The following is a 21,357-nucleotide window of genomic DNA, read 5'->3' as shown; positions in this document are numbered from 1 at the left end:
TGTAGAAGAACGCTCTTGCATATCCTTGGTCATCAAACACAGATGCTTCTGGTGTCCTTAAGATAATGATAGTTAACTTTCATCCAGAAACCTGTAGAAAGAGCTTCATGTGGATGGCAGAAAAAGAAAACAGGGAAGGGTGTCTGGACTGATCCGTGGTACCTCAGGAACGAAAATTAACAGGTAAGAACTAATTTTCCTTTCCCTGTACATAGCCGGATCAGTCCAGACCGTGGGATGTACCAAAGCTTCCCTAAAACGGGTGGGACCAAGACAGTCCCGCTCGAAGCACCTGCCGACCGAAAGAACCAAAGATCGGTGCTTGCACATCAAGACGGTAATGGCGAGCAAAGGTATGCAGGGATTTCCATGTAGCGGCCCTGCATATTTCCTGTGGAGAGACCAATTGGCTCTCTGCCCACGAAGTAGCCTGAGAACGCAAAGAATGAGCTTTTAAGCCCTCAGGAACCGCCCGACCTTGGCAGATATAGGCCGACGAAATCGCCTCCTTCAACCATTGGGCAATAGTAGTCTTAGAAGCCTGTTTTCCCCTATTTGGACCACTCCATAGAATAAAAAGATGATCGGAGACCTGAAACTCATTGGTGACCTGGAGGTAGTGCAGTAAAACGCGTTTCACATCAAGCCGGCGAAGATTGCCCCCAACTGGACTCGTGATGTCCTCCGGAGAGGACGCAGGAAGCTCCACCGACTGATTGACATGAAAAGAAGAAACAACTTTTGGCAAGAAGGAAGGAACAGTTTTAAGAGAAACCCCCGAATCAGAAAACCTCAGGAAAGGTGCGCGGAACAAATAGACACCAGAAAGACTGTCTTAAGCGTAAGATCCTTGAGATTAGCCCGATGGAGAGGTTCGAACGGAGCCACACAGAGGGCCCGAAGGACTAAATTGAGACTCCAGTATGGACAGGTGGATCGGACGGACGGCCTCAAATGCTTGGCGCCCCTCAGAAACCGAACAAAGTCCGGGTGAAACGCCACAGCGTGACCTTCCACTCAACCTAAAAGAGCCAAGAGCGGACACTTGGACGTGCAACGAGCTAAAAGAAAGACCCTTGGAAAGGCCCTTCTGAAGGAAAGAACGAACCACCGAGACCAGGGCTGAGCACGCCGAAACACCCAATTCAGCACATACATTCTCAAAAACTTTCCAAACACCTACATAAGCCAAGGAAGTAGACGGCTTACGAGCCCGTAAGAGGGTGGAACTTCCTCCTTATATCCTTTCAGTCTCAGTCTTCTCCATTCAAAAGCCAGGCCGCTAGACATAAGTGATCCGCCTGTTCGAAAAATACGGGACTCTGCTGGAACAGGCATGGGAGATGGCCGAGAAGAAGGGGCCCATCCGTCGCCAGGTTTACCAGATCCGCGAACCACAGTCTGCAGGGCCATTCGGGAGCCACCAGGATGACCGGCCCCTTGTGAAGTTCTATTCTTCGGAGAACTTTGCCCACGAGAGGCCAAGGAGGAAACACGTACAAGAGGATGTCATGGGGCCAGGGGAGAGCCAGAGCATCCACTCCCTCCGAACAGTGTTCTCTCCAGCAGCTGAAGAATCTGTTGGCTTTGGCATTGCTTAAGGTTGCCATGAGGTCCAGGTGAGAGGGACCCCACCTGTTGATCAGATCCATCGCTCCGTCCAAGAGCTCCCACTTGCCTGGATCGAGATGCTGGCGACTCAGGAAATCAGCTTGCACATTCTCCTTGCCCGCTATGTGGGAGGCTGAGAGGCACTCTAGGTGACGCTCCGCCCAGGCAAGGAGCCGGCTGGCTTCCAGGGCCACCAGGCAACTCCAGGTGCCCCCCTGTCGATTGATATAAGCTACCGTGTCGGAGAGAACTCTTATCGCCTTTCCACGGAGCAGAGGGAGAAAATCTTGGAGAACCAGACGGAACGCCTGGGCCTCCAGGCGATTGATGTGCCAGCGGGATTGGACTGGAGACCAGTATCCCTGCGTGGTCTGTGACTGGCAGACTGCTCCCCAGCCTGAAAGACTGGCGCCCGTCGTGACTATCCCACAGAAAGTGCGGCAGCAATAGCCACCACTGTATGTCGGCGATGGTAGAGTCCGAGAGCAGGAGAATAGTTTGAAACTGTTCCGACACCGGCTGCCAGCGGGATAGCAAAGCTCTCTGTAATGGTCGCATATGCGCAAAAGCCCAGGGAACCAGGTCGATGGTGGAAGCCATGATCCCCAGGACCTGGAGATAGTCCCACGCCATAGGAAGCAGGAGCGAGAGCAGGTTGCGCACTTGATCCAAAAGCTTGATTGCCTGAGTGTGTGGCAGGAACACCTTGCCGACCCGGGTATCGAAGCGCGCCCCCAGAAATTCCAACACCTGGGACGGCTGTGGGTTGCTTTTGGGAAAATTGACTATCCAGCCGAGAGAGGTAAGGAGAGCAAGGACCCGGTCAACTGTTTGTCGACAGAGAATCTCCAACTTGGCCCGCACGAGCCAGTCAGCAAGGTAAGAATAAACCAGGACTCCTTCTCGTTGAAAGGTGGCCGCCACCACCACCATGACTTTGGTGAAATTGCGCGGCATGGTGGCTAGGCCGAATGATAGCGCCCGGTACTGAAAATGCTGGTCCAGGATGTGGAAGCGAAGGTACTTCTGATGCTCGTGACGAATTGGAATGTGTAAGCAAGCCTCCGTCAAGTCGAGAGAGGCCAGATATTCGCTGGAGTGAATAGCCGCTATGACCGCCCTCAGGGTCTCCATCCAAAAATGTGGCAACTTGAGGGCCCGGTTGACTCTTTTGAAGTCCAATATTGGACGGAAGGAACTGTCCTATTTCGGAACCATGAAGTAGATGAAATAATGGCCGGCGCCAATTTCTTCCGCCAGGACTGGGACAATGGCTCCCAGTCCTTGGAGCCTGGTGAGAGTTTGATCCATGGCAGCCCGCTTCAAGCGTCCGCAAGGAGAGACTACGTGCAGATCCGGCAGATCTCGAGAAAATTGTAAAGCGTAACCGTCTCTTATTATCTTGAGGACCCACTGGTCTGACGTAATTTTGGCCCATTCCTCGTAAAACAGGGAGAGACCATCACAGAGGTTGGGAACGGAGGAATGGGCTGGCCAAATCTCATTGGGAAGCTGGCTTGGATGCAGGGCGCTGAGGAGCCCCATTTCGGAAGGACCAGCAGCCTCGAAAGGACTGAGACCAAGATTAGGATCTGGAGGGATAACCTCTAGTGGAGGCACCGCACGCCCGAGCATTACATCTACACTGGCCCCTGAATTGGGAACGAGAAGGAACAAAAGCTCTTGTCTGTTTCAGACTGTCCTCAGGCAGCTTATGAACCTTATTCTCACCCAAGGAATTAATAAGCTGCTCAAGGTCCTCCCCGAAGAGCAACTTACCCTTAAAAGGCAGTGTGCCTAACCAAGACTTGGAAGACGGATCCACCGACCAAGTGCGTAACCAGAGGAGTCGTCTGGCCGAGACCGCCAAAACCATTGCCTTTGCCTGGACGCGGAGGAGGTCATACAGAGCATCCGCCCCATACGCTATGGCGCCTTCCAGCCTGCTCCGCCTCTGCAGACGGGAGGTCCTGGGTGCCGAGTGATTGTTGGACCCACCTAAGGCTTGCCCGCTGCATGAGACTGCTGCAGATCATCACCCAAACTCCCAGGGCCAGAACTTTGAAGATACGCTTAAGGTGGAATTTGAGTTTGTGATTCTGGGAATCCTTCAAGGCTGCAGCCCCCACCACTGGGATAATGGTGTGCTTGGTTACAGCGGAGACAGAAGAATCCACTGTCCTCCGGGACCGAATAAAGCTTATATATGGCTCTCCCAACGCGGAGCCCCGCCTCGGGAGCTTCCCATTCCCGTAGGAGAAGCAATTTGAGCATGGGGTGAAAAGGAAAGGCAGAAGCCTGGGCCCGGAGTCCCGCCAGGACCGGGTCCATGTGCTTAGGTAGTGCTGCCGTAAGTGTCCGCCTGTGGACCCTCAACTCCTAATTCTTGGAGGACAAAAGGAATGAGGGGTTCCAACTCCTCCTTCTGTAATAAGCGGAGGACCCTGGGATCATCCCCTTCGAGAGGAGGAAGTGTGTCTGCCAAATCCACAGCCGGATCCGGGGTTCCCGAAGGTGCCGGAGGGTCCTGGCAGGAGGGGGCCCCGGGACCACCCGCACCCTGACAGCCCCCTGCGGCTCCGGGGCCATGGGGGCGAGTGGAGGGTCCAACCGCAGAAGTTTGGCTGGCGGGGGACCTGCGGAGGGGTCCTCCTCCTCCTGCAAGCTGGCCAGGTAGGATTTGTGCATGAGAAGCACAAATTCTGAAGAAAAATGAGGCCTAGACTTGCCGGGGGGTCAGGGACCCCATCCGGAGATCGCACGGGGCTCAAATCGGGGGAGAACCAACAAAATCATCCTCCCCTGCGCCGAGCAGCCCCAAATCGGGAGCTGCTAAAACACCCAAAATGGCCACCGTTCCCGTGGTTTGCCGACCCGGGAACAGCCTGGCCACGCATCTAGAAGAGCGACCCCGGGCTGTATTTAGCTGCGCTGCCTAGGAGGGGCCTTCCCCACCCGGCAGGCACGTAGAACATAGCCCCTCACGCGAAAATCACGTCGAGGGCTCCCCCCACAAGCTAGGCAGCAGTGTGATCGCGGCATTGTCAGTGAAGAAAGCCGCGATCACAAACAAAATCAGCTGATTAGGCTTCCCTTCGCTGCCGGGAAGAGCAGAGGCAGAGGACCGAACCCTGCACGCTCCTGACTGAACACCCGGTTGCCGACGACAGAGGTAAAAAGACTGAGCTAGTGGGGAGACTTAAAGTATTTAAAAGTACCTCTGGTTTTATTTATTTATTTTTTAAAAGGAAAGCAAAAAAGTGTGTGCGCGCACCCTAAAGGCACTGACCGGAGAGAAATCTCCTGAACATTTTAAAGGCAGCCAGGTGAGGGGGGAGTGACTGGACCACCGGGATTAGAGGCTTAGTCTATGCTGCAAGAAAAAAACCCACAAGGGGCCAAGCCCCCCAAGAGCATGGAGACAGTGCTGTATCTAAAGGATAAAAAACAGAGCCAATTCTCTCTTTTTTTTTTTTTTTTTTTTTTAACTAAAACCAAGAAGGGTACTTGCTTGATCCTCTAGAGAAAAAACCGAAACTGGAAATAGGGCTAAACTAGCCAAGATCAGGAGACCGCAGGTTGAGCTGATCCATCTGCTGGAGACAGACAAATACTGAGGGGCTGCAGGGTAGGCTCTGTCCTGATATAGGATATCCTTTTCAGTTTTGGTCTGTCTCCATCTGCTGGACAGGAGGCTCAACCCACGGTGTGGACTGATCCGGGTACGTACAGGGAAATAGGTGTGTAAAAACTGTCTGGATAATGTTTTTGTATTTTTACTGGAGTTCGCCTTCTTGAAGGAATAGATATCAGATGCACACAGGAAGCATGCTGGCTCTGCACACTGTGAAGCCAGTGCCTCAGCAGAGAAACAAACATATCTTCTGTCCCATGGGAGTTACACATGGCGGCCCTGAGAGAGGTTCCATTGCTTGCGGCTCAAAACATGGCTGCTGTTTTCGCTGCAGCAGCAAGCATACTGGCAGGAACACAGAGAACCACCTGCACCACCATTGCGGGTCACTCCCTGGACCACCATAAACAAATGCTGGCCTGTCCTCATCCTTCGTGCAGCCACAGCCACAACAGACTTCCCCTCCCCAGCAATAGACTGCAATGAAACGATGTCATTCCCATGCTCCAGGAGAATTGCCATCATTGTCATGCTAAATGGCCTCAGACTGAGGAACAAATACACATTTCCCTCACCACAACTACCACTGAACAAGTTTTTAAACTCCCGGTTGCTCCTTGCTAAATACATAGAAACATAGAAACATAGAAATGACAGCAGAAGAAGACCAAACGGCCCATCCAGTCTGCCCAGCAAGCTACGCACTTTATCCATTTTTCCCCCCCTTTTTTTTTCTCTCCCACCTGTTACTATTGGCTTCCAGTACCCTCCAGCCCTAATTCCCCTCCACCCCACCACCAATTTAGAGAGCAGCGCCGTATCTGCATTCAAGTGAACGTCCAACTCAATTAGGGGTAGCAACCGCTGTAACAAGCAGGCAACACCCTTACCCCATACTCTTACCCACCCCTGTTTTTATTTATTTATTTATTTATTTTGAGATAGCAGCCCTCCATCCTTCCGCTCAGTGAAGGTGGAACACCAACTACTGGCTAGATTCTCTCCCTCTCCACTTGTTGGTTTCTCTCACATCTGGAGCTGCTCCTCACACAAGACAAATCTCTTGTTTTCTCCAGGGGTTCTGGCTCAACTGAGGGAGGGAGTATGCGATTTTCACCGCAAGAGCTGCCCAACCATAAGTTTCTCGGGATGTTTGCCTACCATCTGCTGGAGACAGATTACTGGCAGACTGAAGTCAGCATGGAAAGGGTGACATCAGCAGACCTGTTGGTGTCTGTCTCCATCTACTGGTCGGTCAGCATAACCCATTTATCTGGACTGGTCTGACTAGATGAGGACCATCTTTTGATAAGTCATATGTTGGTCCCTTAAAAGGTATCACCATCTACTCATCTTCCAGGTTCCAAAGATGATGCTTGTATATATTGGTATGATGTGCAGCTTGGGTGCTTATACAAAATGAAATATGTTCAAGTAATATCAGCTCAAGGTCTGTCAAAGTAACTCCAAGCCAACAATAACACTTCCAAGCCAGTTCTGATATTTTAGTTTTTATTTATTTTTTTTTTAAGTTTCTCTCACTAAGCATTCCTTGCTTTTTGGCACCAATTTAAGAGTTAAAAAAAAAAAATTAGTTGAAAACATCCCAGATGACTTGGAGCTGAAGGCCAAATCTCTGCCAGACTGAATAAGAGTCCCATTTCCAGAAGCCATGACTTATCACAGAGGCACAAAGTTTGTCAGCACTATTTTAACAATTTTGTGTGTGTGTGCAATAGTATATAGACTTAAAAATGAAAAACACTTAGAGGTTCATATTCATATAGTTTATAAAGTTAAGTTTGGGAGGTAGCTGGACAAACCAAGTTTTTAAATATGCTGTCATGGTAAAGGAAAATTGGTTCTTACCTGCTAATGTTCGTTCCTGTAGTACCACAGGTTATGGGTTATGCCTCCCTTCCAGCAGATGGAGTCAGAGAAAAAGCTGAAAAGTACCCCCTGATAACCTGGTGTGCCAGTATAATCAATATCAAAACAGAATGAAGACAATTTAACAGCCAATGACTAGACCAAAAGAACGTATATACAGGAGTAGACATTCTTCCTTCGTTATGTGTGTTGGGTTTTTTTTTTTTTTTTTGCAATCTGAAAATTCACTGTAGAGGAAGATAAATAAGGAAATCAAGTGGACTGACCCAAACACAATTCACCTGGGCGGGCGTCTGAACTGATACATGGTACTACAGGAACGAAAATTAGCAGGTAAGAACCAATTTTCCTTTCCCTGTACGTACCCGGATCAGTCCAGACTGCTGGGATGTACCCAAGCCGCCTTAACTGGGGTGGGTCCCGGAAAGTCCCGCTCGAAGCACTCTGCTACCAAAACAATTGACGTCCGGAGCTTGGACATCCAAGCGGTAATGCCTAGCAAAAGTGTGTAAAGATTTCCAAGTAGCTGCTCGGCAAATCTCCTGAGGTGAAACACATTGACTCTCTGCCCAAGATCTGCCCTGAGATCTGATCGAATGAGCTTTAAGACCATCCGGCACTTGCCACCCGTGACATATGTAAGCCGAAGCTATAGATTCTTTCAACCATCGGGCAATAGTAGCCTTGGACACTTTATGTCCTTTCTTAGGATCGTGCCATAAGACAAAAAGATGGTCTGTTAATCGAAAAGCATTAGTCACTTCCAAGTACGAAGAAGTACCTGGCGGACATCCAATTTTCTAAAATCCTGAGCCTGAGGAGAATTCTGATCCAAATCCGAAAAAGCTGGTAACTTGACAGACTGATTCATGTAAAAAGCAGATACTACCTTTGGCAGAAAGGAAGGCACCGGCCGAAGCGAAACTCCCGAGTCTGAGATCCTCAAGAACGGCTCCCTGCAGGACAACGCTTGCATCCGTCTGGCTGAACAGAAAGCCACGAGAAACACCGTTTTGAGTGTTAAATCCTGCAACATGCCCACTTGAGAGGCTCAAAAGGCAGACCACACAGCGCAGGAGAACTAGATTCAAACTCCACGAAGGGCATACTTGACGCACCGGTGGGAGTAAATGCTTGGCCCCTTTCAGAAAGCGTGCCACATCAGGATGTCCTGCAAGGGATACACCATCAACTTTCCCTTGTAAACAGCCCAAAGCCGCTACCTGAACCCGAAGCAAACTGTACGCCAATCCTTTCTTCAATCCTTCCTGCAAGAAAGCAAGAATGTGCACAATAGTGGCCCTACGTGGGGACACCTTCAACCCGCTGTACCAGGAATCAAAAACCTTCCGGACTAACGTAGGTAAGCGAAGTGGAGAAGGTACAGAGAAGGTGGAGAAGGTACAGAGAAGGGCAACCAAAATGATAAAAGGGATGCGACAGCTTCCCTATGAGGAAAGGCTGAAGAGGTTACGGCTGTTCAGCTTGGAGAAGAGACAGCTGAGGGGGGATATGATAGAGGTCTTTAAGATCATGAGAGGTCTTGAACGAGTAGATGTGACTCGGTTATTTTCACTTTCGAATAATAGAAGGACTAGGGGGCATTCCATGAAGTTAGCAAGTAGCACTTTTAAGACTAATCGGAGAAAATTCTTTTTCACTCAACGCACAATAAAGCTCTGGAATTTGCCAGAGGATGTGGTTAGTGCAGTTAGTGTAGCTGGGTTCAAAAAAGGTTTGGATAAGTTCTTGGAGGAGAAGTCCAGTAATGGCTATTAATCAATTTTACTTAGGGAATAGCCACTGCTATTAATTGCATCAGTAGCATGGGATCTTCTTAGTGTTTGGGTAATTGCCAGGTTCTTGTGGCCTGGTTTTGGCCTCTGTTGGAAACAGGATGCTGGGCTTGATGGACCCTTGGTCTGACCAAGCATGGCAATTTCTTATGTTCTTAGGTGCACGTAGCAGGGTGGAAATAACCGCACCCGGATACCCCCTCTCTTTCTCAGCTGCCTCCTCTCTGCCAAAGAAGATCCGGAAGGTGACAGAGACGCAAAGGCCCGTCTACCACCAAGTTGATCAGGTCTGCAAACCACGGCCTCCGTGGCCACTCCGGAGCTACAAGGATTACGACCCATGGTGGGATTCTATCCGTCTCAAGACTTTGCCCACCAGTGGCCACAGGGGAAACACAGAGAAGCATGTCGCGAGGCCAGGGAAGAACCAGGCATCTATTCCTTCCGCCCCGTGTTCCCTCCTATGACTGAAGAAGCGAGCCGCCTTCACGTTCAGCCGAGTTGCCATCAAGTCCAGATGGGGCACTCCCCACCGGCGAGTCAAGAGACTCATTTCCTCAGACAGCTCCCACTCTCCGGGGTCTAGGCACTGATGACTGAGAAAATCTGCCTGGACTTTGTCCACTCTGGCTATGTGAGATGCCGCCAATCAAATGAGATTGCGTTCCGCCCTGAGCATCAGCTTGTCTGCTTCAGCTGCCGACTCTTTGTTCCCCCGTGACGATTGATGTACGTCACAGTCGTGGCATTGTCGGAAAGAATCCTTACCAACTGATGGCGGAGGAGGGGGAGGAAGCTGCGCGGCGCTAGACGAACTGCCCTTGTCTCCAGACAATTTATGGACCACTTGGACTCATGAGCTGTCCACTGACCCTGTGCCGATTGCGACTGACAAACTGCCCCCCAACCGGAGAGACTGACATCCATTGTCACAATCATCCACTGGGGATTCTCCAGGTCCATCCCTGCTGCAGGTGCTCGGGAACCAACCACCATTCGAGACTGGTCCTGGCTGGGTCCATGAGGGGTAAGGTTAATTGGAACTCCTCGGACTTGGGGTCCCAGCGAGAAAGCAACGTCCTCTGTAAATTCTCATGTGAGCTAATGCCCATGGAACCAACTCCAGAGTAGACGCCATAGATCCAAGATGCCATAGATCCAAGAACTTGCAAATAGTCCGAGACCTTGGGTAAAGGGAGGGCCAACAGATGGCGAACCTGAGTCATCAACTTGTCCATCCTTTCCCGTGGAAGGAACACTTTGCCCATCATTGTGTCGAAACAGGCTCCCAGGAATTCCAACACCTGGGACGGTAACCAGCTGGCTCTTGGAAAAATTGACAACCCATCCGAGCAACTGAAGACTATGCAAAATCGACTGAACCACCGCCTTGCACAGGTCTTCCAACTTTGCCCGAATGAGCCAGTCGTCCAAGTAGGAATGAACTAGGATCCATTCCCGCCGGAGGGCCACTGCCATCACCACCATGACATTGGTGAAAACGCGGGAACGCTTGAAACTGGTAATGGTCGCCCAAGATCATGAACCTGAGAAACCTTTGATGATGCTCTTGTAGCGGAGATAAGCATCTGTCAGATCCAAAGAGGCTAAAAATTCAGCTTTGTGGACAGCCGCAATGACGGATCTCAAGGTCTCCATGCGAAAGCGAGGTACCCGAAGTGCCCTGTTGAGCTTCTTTAATTCTAGAATCGGACAGAAGAAGCCCTCCTTCTTGGGGACCACAAAGTAGATGGAATATCTGCCGGTTCAACGTTCGACCGGCGGAACCGGTACGATTGCTCCAAGAGCCTTCAAACGAGACAGGGTCTGAGTACCACCTGTTTTGTTCGAGACCCGCAAGGAGACACCAAGAAAAGATCCCATAGCGAGCGAGCAAAATCTAAAGCGTAATAGTGTTCTATAATGCTTAAAACCCACTTATCCGTCTTGATCTTGACCCATTCCTTGCAAAACAGCAAGAGGCGACCTCCAAACCCGGGAAGGAGGAATGGGTCAGTGCACCTTCATTGGGTAGACTTGGTAGCTGAAAATCCTTGGGAGGCGCCGTCACAATGAGTCCGTCTACTGCAAAAGGAATGTGCCCAAGCCTGGGATCTCGACGATGCCTGACGAGGAGGAAAGGACGGGGCTCTACTTGACCGAAACAGACATTGCCCCCGAAAACGACCCCCTAAAAGAACCGTAGGGGCGAGAGTACCTGGGTTTGTTCTCAGGAAGTTTGTAAACCTTATTATCCCCCAAGTCCTTAATGAGATGTTCCAGATCATCCCCGAATAACAGTTTTCCTTTAAACGGGAAGGACCATAGCTGAGACTTGGAAGAGACGTCAGCCGACCAACTGCGGAGCCAAAGAAGCCTCCTTGCTGACACTGCCGAGGACATCGTGCGTGAGGAGGTATGTAGGAGATCATACAGGGCATCCGCCGTGTAAGCTACCGCTGCTTCCATTCGCTCCACCTTTTCTGCCTCAGCCGGGGGAAGCTCCTGAGCCGTAAGCAACTGCTGTACCCATCTAAGTGTAGCTCGCTGCATGAGACTACTGCAGACAGCTTCTCCATGGTCCTACTAACCCGCAGACTGGCTTAAGGGGCGTCCCACTCCTGGGACATGAGTTGAAAGAGACTCAGATGAAAGGGAAAAGTTCTAGGAGGAGCACGAAGACCGGACAAAACAGGATCCCCCGGGGAAGGCTCCGCCACAGGCTGCGGTGCTGGGATATCGAGTTCCGCAAGCACATGAGGGATCAGAGGATCTAGTTTCTCCCTGCGAAGTAATCGGAGGACTGTCAATGTCATCGCCCGGGTTTGCAAAGAGAGGGCTTTGGGGCATAGGATTAGGAGGGGGAAAGGGCGGTGCAACCACTGCGTCCGGAGCTGGACGGGGTACCCGGGCCCTAGGAGCCTCCTGATCTTCAACAGGCCTGGAAATCTTTGCTGGAGGAGCATCCTGCAGATTCAAATCAGCCTCTGCCTCCATATAAGCCTTATGCAGTAACAATACAAATTGTGAAGAAAAGGGGTGCTGTCTCTTTAAGATACCCCCCCCCCCCCCCCGAGGAAAGGAAGAGGACGACGGAGGATCAATTCCCGCCCTTAGAGGCCTTTCAGGGCTTCAGTTAGGGGGCAGTGGGAAATACCCTCCTCCGGAGCCCTGTACTTATCAGAGCCCGAGCTATCCAAAATGCCCGCTGTTCTCGCGTTTATCGGGGACGTGGCCGGCTGTTTTTTCTGAATCAGCTGAGTTTTACTTAATCCTCGCAGCCGCGGGAGAGACAATCGTTTGCCTGCTACAGGCAATTGTGAAGGGCCTTCACCCCTGGGAATGCAGCATGAGCATAGGCCCTCACAGGAGAGCGTGCTGCTGGCTCTCCACAGGCTGATCCCCGTGATCCCCACGGCATGGTAAGTCATGCTGCAGGGGGAAAAACAGGTGGGTAATAGAAATCACCCCGTCTGGAGACCCGGGAGAATAAGCAGGCTAACTTGGCTCAAATCTGATTCTTTACTGTTTTTTGTTTGTTTTTTTTAAACGAACCGATTAACCAGGGGAATGAAACATCCCTGGGTTCACTTATTGAATATCAGCTCTCAGCAGAGGAATGAAGCGTCTCTGGAGCTATGTAGGGGGGAGGGACAGCCCTCCAGTAAATCCCCCCTACTCAATGGGCTTGTCAAATATTCTCCAGGTATTGAGGTTGGAGAGCCCAAAGCCTCTGCCGTGCCTGCTGACAATGAGACCGTCCCCCTTAGGGAGAATCTGTACTCCTTGTACTTCCCTTTTTTTTTTTTTTTTAAACTAAGCTACCTACTAAAAGTTGATCTAGTCAGAGGCACCCAAGGGTGAAAAAACCCTTCAAACTTATTTAAGAATCAAACATTTTGTAAAGCAACAGGACCACAGGTTATATCATCCTTCATCTACTGGAGTCAGAGAAATACTGAAGGATCGCAGGTGGCACACCGGGTTATCAGGTGGTGCTTTTTAGCTTTTTCTCTGACTCCATCTGCTGGAAGGGAGGCATAACCCAGCAGTCTGGACTGATCCGGGAACGTACAGGGAAACAGCTTTTGACTTATCTGGTGAAATTGTTAGCCAGAAAAGTCATGGGTTTGTTACAGCGTTTTGGAGCAGAGCAAAATTATCTGGATAGCATTTATATTCAATGTTATCCAGTTAAATTATCATAACTTTAATCTTGCCATGAAGCAATCCTAAAGTTAGCCAGATAAAAGTTATCTGGCTGGGTTACCCAGGTATATTCAGTGCCAATACTGTACCAGTTTAAGACAGGAAGAAGTTGTCCGGCTAATTTACCCGTTTTGCCTGCGGCTGAATAATTACCTCATAGCTTCACAATTTCCTGGTATTAGTATTTTAGAAAGCAGATCTTACTTGCGTTTACCACGTTTTTGCGCTGTCCTGCGTAGCTCTTCTACCTCATGCTCTAGTTCTGCCTTCTCAAGTAAAAGATCCTGCATGTTTTTCTGTAATTTCTCTCGTGCTCTTTGATTTTCTTGCTCTGGTATCTCTGACCACTTCTCTTCAAGTCTCCGAGACCTTAAATGATCTACAATATCTTCCAGTCGAGAGATCTCATTTTCCTGAGTAGAAGGAATGAGTTGATACAAGCCATAAGAAAAAGGTGATGTCTTTTTTTTTTTTTTTTTAACTGCCATTTTCTTAAATCCCCTAACCTGATGGATGAGTCATTTATGGACAGTTAAATACTCAGTCTGGAGACACAGATCTTAGGCAAACCTAAGAAGGTAATTTTCAAAGGAGTTACGCATGAAACATACTATCATAGCAATTTTCAAAAGCCCATTTACAAACAAAGTGCACTTACATGTGTAAAATCTATTTACAATGTAATGGAATTTCTATCTCATCCTGCTACACCAGACCAGTCCCATACAGATGGGTTGTTTCCCCCTAGCAGCAGGAGGTAGACTACAGTGATTTCCTTCATGTGACAGCATTGCCACTACTTAGGTGTAAGTGCCATGTAGCAGGAATCCAATATTTTCTGCCGCCAGCAGATGATAGGATGGATAGTGCAACTGGACAACGCTGGATCCAGGATCAAACACTGCAGCAGGCCACTGGCTACAATCAGAAGTGCGAGCTTGTGTTTGCCAGCTCCCAGTCCAAGATAGGACTTTGGTTGAGCTTGGAAGGCGGAGGGGATTTAGCCCAAAAGCAAACAAAAATAAAAAGTCAGAGAAAGCAGATTTCCCTGAGAGGAAGGTTTGGGCTGCGACTCTCCATCCCCCTCTTTTCCCTTCCCCACCCCCCACCTCAGCTGCTAGCAATAAAGTTTTCTTAAAAAACAACAACAAAAAACCAAAAGAAGAAACTGAGGGACACAGTGATGGAGGAGCCAAAACAGCACAGACAGAACCAATAAACTTGCCAGTTTGTTTTGGTGGGGGTTTGTTGGATTCATTTTTTGCAATTAACTTATACTAAAGCCTAAGAGAGAAAGTGAAGGCCAGACAGCTGTGTCTGAAATTTGATAAGAACTCAGAGGGAAGGAACATTGCTGCTTCCACAAGCGTTTTGTAGTGTACAGGAAGAGACAGCGAGAAAGAGAAGGGAGAGTGAGCACTGGACATGATGGTATGGCTGATCCTTAGGAAATGTAAGTTTTTTATATCTATGTATATCTATGTAGCAATTAATATTTACCATTACTTCTTCTGTGTATTATGATTTTATTTGTTCTATTCTCCTATTGCTCAAATAAACTCACTTTCCTAAATACCTGGAACCATGATGTACTGAATCAAAGTTTGTGTGTGGCTCTTTGTGTATTTATTTTATTTATTTTTGGTTTTTTATATACCGATCTTCTTGCATTGGATGCAAATCAAACCGGTTTACAGTGAAACAATTCAACTTGCCTAAGAGCATTACATGGAACAAAGAACATGGAATAAAATAAGAGTACTTGTGTAGGGAATAATCTACTGGGTTCAAGCCCCCAGGTATAATCCCACTAATTGCATGTGGCTATTTGTGTAGGGGATAAGCTCCTGGGTTCAAGCCCCCCAGGTATAATTTCAGTAATTGCGTGTGTTTATATGGGACAAACCCCCCAGGTCAGAGTCCCTGGGTAGGATACCAGTGTGCATGGTCTGAACCTGTAACAGGGTTGGCTTGCTCAATCTCAGGTGGGAGTGAGGCCCCGGTGCACCCGAGTAGCAATTGCAGGGGAATGGCATTGACAGGCTCAACTGTGTGCACCGATGGAAGGCCTGTGTGTAGCTGCTTTATTTGGCTTGCTTCCACAGCGTGCAGTGTCCAAAGGAGTGCTCCATCGCAGGCCACAGGATCCTCCTTTATGTTCCTCGGAGACACTACAGCTATTGGCAGCATCAGGAGGAGAGGACATGTGGCAGTCAGCTGGCGTGTTAGGCCCAGTGGCCATTTTGGATGAATTTCCAGTGAAAACAGACACAAAGAGCTGGGTGGTCTATCTATGGCTCACTGTACGGTCCAAGTAGAAAGCGAGCGCCCACTTGCAGTCCAGGGTGTGGAGAGCACATTCCCCTGGGTGAGAATGAGGCCATGGGAAGAACATGGGAAGGATGATTGACTGGTTGATGTGGAAAGCAGTCACCATCTTTGGCAGAAATTTTGGATGCGTGCACAGCACTACATGATCATTAAAGAATTTCATGTAGGGAGTGTACGTAACCAGGGCCTGGACCTTACTGACCCTGCGAGCGGAAATAATTGCCACCAGGAACATAACTTTCCAAGTGAGGAACTTCAGATCACAGGATTTGAGAGACTCGAACGGATGCCGCATGAGCCTTGCCAAGACAACAATGAGATATCACGGAGTCGCTGGTGGGCGAAGCGGGGGCTTCAGTTGAACTAGGCCCTGCATGAAACGCCCGACCAGTGGCTGGATTGAAATGGAAGCCCCGGCGACACCCTGGTGGTAGGCACTGAGGGCGCTGAAGTGTACTTGGACTGAGCTGGTTTGGACGCCAGACTCGGACAAGTGCCAAAGATAATACAGCAGGCGGGGGAGTGGCAGGAGAAGGGGTCCAGTCTGTGGCTGCCCCACCAGGTGGAGAAACGCTTCCAATTCGAGTTGTAAGATTTCCGGGTGGAAGGTTTCCGGGATTCAATCAAGACCCTGGAGACATCATCCAAGTGCTGTAAGGGCTGGAGGATCATGCGCTTGACATCCATTCCGTGAGGGCCAGGGCCTGGAGGTTTGGGTGGTGCAGAGTGCCCTGGATCTGCGATAGGAGGTCGGGAGCCATCCCCATCAGAACCGGTACGCTTATGGATAGGGTCCTGGAGCAGAAGAAACCACACCTGCCTTGGCCAGGAGGGTGCCACCAGGATCATGGTTCCCCCCATCCTCTTGCAGTTTTGTCAGAATCCTCGACAGGAGCGGAATAGGGGGGTACTCATAAATGAGACTGTGTCCCCAGTAAAGGGAGAACGCGTCGCAAGCTGTATGGTCCTTTCCCGGAATCAAGGAGCAAAACATGCTCACCTTGTGATTGTGGGGAGAGACAAACAGGACCATGTCCAGTGTGCCTCAGCGATGGAATAAGTCTGTTGTCACCGCCAGGTGCAGGGATCATTCATGTGGCTGAAAGGACCGGCTTAGATGGTCCGCCAGCATGTTCAGGTGGCCCGGCAGGTAGTGGACCGTACATACATCCCTCTGGAGAGGGCCCAGTCCCAGATCTGTATCGCTTCCTGGCGGGGGGGGGGAAAGAGCCTGTGCCACCCTGCTTGTTGATGTACCACATCGTCACCTGGATGTCCGTTCTGATAAGGATGACCTTGGATGACAGCCTGTCCTGGAAGGCCCACAAAGTGTACTGGATCGTCCGCGACTCCAGGAAGTTTATCTGGCAGCGGGCCTCGGCCACAGTCCAAAGGCCCTGAGTATGCAGGCCGTCTGTGTAGACCCCCCACCCCTGAGGTGAGGCATCGGTGGTGAGGGTCATCTGGGGCGGCGCTGGCTGAAATGGGAGACCAGATTCCAGATTGGGCAGGGCTTCCCACCAGGTGAGGGAGAGGCGAAGAGGATCCGTGACCATCACCAGCGCATCCAGATTCTGGGATGCCTGTCGCCACTGGGACCGCAAGATCCACTGGGGGTCCCTCATGCGGAGGCGGGTCAAGGGGGTCACGTGAACAGAGGCCGCCATATGGTCCAGCAGGCAGAGCAGCAGACGGGCTGGCACCCTCTTTCTGCTGCGAATGAGGGTGGCCAGCGAAGAGAGGGCAACTGCTCAATCTTTGGGCAGGAAAGCTTTTGCTTGTGCCGTATCAACCTGGCGCTGATGAAGTCTAGCCGTGGAGATGGAGTGAGATGTGACTTGGGGAAGTTGATAACGAATCCCAATGTCTGTAAGATCTGAACCATCAAGGCCAGAGCATTTAAGGCCCCGGAGTGGGAATTGCTTCAGATCAGCCAGTCGTCCAGATATGGAAAGACATGGATCGAGTGACCCCTGAGGTAGGCAGCCACCACTGCCAAAACCTTTGTGAAGACACGTGGGCTGAAACCAGCCCAAAGGGCAGCACTTTGTACTAAAAATGTGCTGTCCCCACCAGAAAGCGGAGGTACTTCCTGTGGTTGGGGACAACTGCAATATGGGCATAAGCCTCCTTTAAGTCGAGGGAGCAGAGCCGGTCCCTCGGAGGAGTGGGATCAGCGTGCCCAGAGAGACCATCTTGAATTTTTCTCTAAAGAGAAATCGGTTTAAAGCCCTGAGGTTGAGGATGGGGCGTAAGCTGCCATTGCTCCTCGGAATGAGGAAGTACCTTGAATAGAAACTGTGGCCCCACTGCTCACGGGGAACCGGCTCCACCGCGTTCGCCGCTAGGAGAGCGAAAAGTTCTGATTGAAGTACGACTTGATGGGTGGGCGAACCCCACAATGGACATGGGGAATGGTCTCCGGGAGCCTGCTGAAATTCAGGCGGTAGTCCTGGTGGACAATGGAGAGGACCCAACGGTCCGAAGTGATTGCTTCCCAATGGTGGGCGAAGCAAAGAAGCCTGCCACACACTGGGGGATCAATCGCTAGGGGAACCGGCGTCTGGCTCGTGCCCCCTCACCGCCAGTCATACGTTGGGGGACGGGGCCTTTTGGGGGGCTGGTTGGGCCCTCTGAACTCATTGCTGCCGGCCACGACTTCTAGGGCTGGACTGAGGTGGGCGGGCACGGGCAGCTCAAGAAAAGTATCTCCTCGGCTGGTAGAAGGGCTTGCGAGAGCCCGGCCTGGAGGACGTCCTGGGGTGGAAGGGCCTTCAGAGGGACTGGCAGAGAGTTGCTGAAAAGTATCATGCTGAACTTTCAGCTACGCCATGACCTCTTTCATCTTATCCTCAAACAGGTTCTCGCCTGTACTGGGGAAGTCCGCAAGCCTATGCTGATCCTCTGGCTGGAGACCGGAGGCCTGGAGCCAAGCCAGCCATCTGGTGCCGATGCCTCCAGCGGCTAGGCAGGCTGCGGATTCAAAGATATCATAGGTAGACCGGACTTCATGTCTACCTGTCTCCAGCCCCAGCGTAGCAATGGCTGCAAGGGACTCCTGCTGTTGCTGGGGAAGGTCCTCCGCAAATTCCTGGACCTGCTTCCACAGGTTGCGGTTATATTGGGCCATGTAAAGCAGGTAGGCCGCAATATGGGCAACCAGCATAGCACCCTGGAACATTTTCCTCCCTATGCCATCGAGCTCCCTATGTTCGCGCACCGGAGAGGTAGAGGCAAGTGTCCGGGAGCGTCTAGCCTTTTTAAGCGCGGACTCTATTACTGCTGATTGGTGGGGTAGGTGCCGCTGCTCAAAGCCCACAGCTTGTTGAACCAGGTAAGTTGCAACAGCCTTCCTGTTCACCGGGGAAACAGACACCGGATGTTCCCACATATGGAGAAGGAGCTCCTTGAAGATGTCATGGACCGGCACCGCCACAATCTCATTTGGAGTGTCCATGAACTGGAGGACCTCCAGCATCTTGTGATGGGTATCCTCCTCCAACAGAAGCTGGAAGGGGATGGCAAATGACAAGTCTTTGGGCAGAGATCGACGCTGTTCCTCTGGAAGGGAAGGCTCCGAGAGGGGGTCGTCGGAGAACTCGGAGAATGAGTCTGAGGAGTCATCGCCTCACAAGTCATAGGGACCCTCCTCCTTGCTAGGGCCTGGACGCCGAGGGCAGGGACCAGGAGGGATGGTAGGCCTGGGCCTCAAGGGCACAGAGGGACATGGGGGCACCGGCGGCATCGATGGACCCCCGGGTATCGAGGGAAGCATTGGCTGCGGTACGTTGATAGGAACCGGCGGCAGCCTGGGGAATCGTGGGCATGTTCGCCCGGTCCCCAAGGTCTCATCTTCCTCGGAGGACCTGGGAATTGGGATCGTTCCGGTGGATGGCAGTGGTGGCCGAGGTGGCATCGGAGGCCTTTTGGGCCGGTTACGTTGGCAAGATGCCCAGAAGAACTTCCAGGCACTCTAGCAGGGGTGCAAACATGGAAGGTGGAGGCTCAGGCACCGGTATGGGGCTCGGTCTTTCCCCAGTGCCGAAGACGATGACCCCGAGGTTAGGGGGAGGGAAGGACAACAGAGGATCAATCTCCCTCTCCCCAGTCCTTAGGGGTACTGGAGAGCAGGACCGCCAGGGGAAGAGTTGGAGACGGTCTTTGGGCATGGAGGAAACTGAAGCCGAAGTAGAGGGTCTTGGAGAGCCGAAGAGCTTCTCCATTTTATCCAGGTGCGCAAGATGCTCTTTGGGGGTCATTTGGTCACACAAAATGACACCCCTGGATGTCATGTGAGGCCACCAGGCAGACGATACACACCTCAAGCGGATCCGTGATGGACATGGTCCACGGGCACCATCGAAAACCTGACATCGCCATCGAAAAAGAGAGGTCACGTGCGGTCGATGACCAATGGAACCACGATGTGGGAGTTGAGAATCGACCATGAATAGTGAAGACAAAAGCCTAGGGTACCTACTGAACAGAGGAACCGAACATGAAGGGGGACCAGACACAGAAAAACCCCGAAAAACAGACAAACTTTCAAGGATTTGGAGCTCCACCAATTGAAAGGCTACTGCACCGAGGAAAAGAAGAGGCTGAAGGGGGACCTTGCGTGGACGTGCGGATAGCAGCAGGCTGAGCATGTTCAGTCTGACAAAAGTTTAACAAACGTTTTCCATGCCAGGCTCCATCAGATGATGTCACCCACATGTGAGGACTACCAACCTGCTTGTCCTAGGAGAACAGAAATATATGATTTAAACAAGTAATTATACAGATATAACCTTACCAAATCATGATGCTCAGGTACATTGCAGTGAAGCACACCAGCAGGAATGAGTGGAATAGAAAAATGAGCTGGAGGGGGACCGTAAACAAAATGGGTGCCAACAGGTGGTGGCCCATATATAACTGTTCCAGGGGCAAATGGTCTACCATTGGTTGGCACAGGAGGTGGCGGGCCATAAACCACAGTTCCCTGTGGTACAGGAGCACCATCTGGAAGCACAGTGTAAATCACTGAGCCCAAGGGAGGTACAAAGGAAGACTCTGAAGGACCATGCGGATCAACCACTCCACCACTGTCTTCTCCATCACCTCCATCTTTAAAAAAAAACAGAAAGAAAAAATCAACAGTAATGATGTGCAACACCTTTCTATCAAATAAACAATATAAAAAATAGAAACAGAAATATATTATATTGTTCAGTCATCAGCTAAAGCAGGGGTGGGCACTTCCGGTCCTCGAGGGCCACAAACCAGTCTGGTTTTCAGGATATCCCTAATGAATATGCATGAGAGAGATTTGCATGCACTCTGCCTCAGTTGTATGCAAATCTATGTCATGCATATTCATTAGGATATCCTAGAACCTCGACAGGTTTGTGGCCCTCGAGGACTGGAATTGCCCACCCCTGAGCTAAAGAGTCATTTCTACTTGTATTATAAGAATATTAAAATTATATCACCATATTTGAATCACCAAAAACATGAGCAAACGTTGCTTGATGAAATTGGCTTTTTTATTTTTTTGGCTTATCAGTTTTCTCCTGCTTCTTTGACCCTTTCATTCTCAACAACAGGGCTCTCCTCTCATCTAGCCCAGGAGCCACAGACTGGGACTCCCTTCAATAACTGATGCATGTGTACCCAGAGTCTAGCCGCTATGTGTTGCTATTGTGTGATGCTAGTCCTCCCAGGGACTATGAACGTTGCATCCTCAGTTAGTCTAAGGAGTAGAAGAAGCCAGACTGGGGAATTAAACCGTCTCATGTCTGTGCACAGCACTGCCACTGAGCTACTAAGCCAATCTCAATATCAGCTTATTTGAATGATGATAATTTACACAGAAAACAATACTGTGATGTCATCAATTACCTA

The 21,357-nt window shown here is 50.5% G+C and overlaps 1 protein-coding gene across 4 annotated transcripts in view; it reads right to left on the bottom strand.

The window, feature by feature from the left end:
• The window catches only part of CNTRL (centriolin), a 402,596-nt gene that overhangs the window by 174,195 nt on the left and 207,044 nt on the right, over positions 1-21,357 (bottom strand). For all 4 annotated transcript variants that reach the window (XM_029610804.1, XM_029610805.1, XM_029610806.1 and 1 more), the window contains 2 exons: positions 20,267-20,580; positions 13,345-13,553 (listed from right to left, as the gene is read on the bottom strand). In XM_029610804.1, the coding sequence (XP_029466664.1) occupies positions 13,345-13,553; positions 20,267-20,580 (523 nt within the window). The remainder of the gene's footprint in view (positions 1-13,344; positions 13,554-20,266; positions 20,581-21,357) is intronic.

This window comes from Rhinatrema bivittatum, chromosome 8, assembly GCF_901001135.1.
Source record: "Rhinatrema bivittatum chromosome 8, aRhiBiv1.1, whole genome shotgun sequence".
Taxonomy (NCBI): domain Eukaryota; kingdom Metazoa; phylum Chordata; class Amphibia; order Gymnophiona; family Rhinatrematidae; genus Rhinatrema; species Rhinatrema bivittatum.
This window is presented reverse-complemented; position numbering and strand designations above follow the sequence as displayed.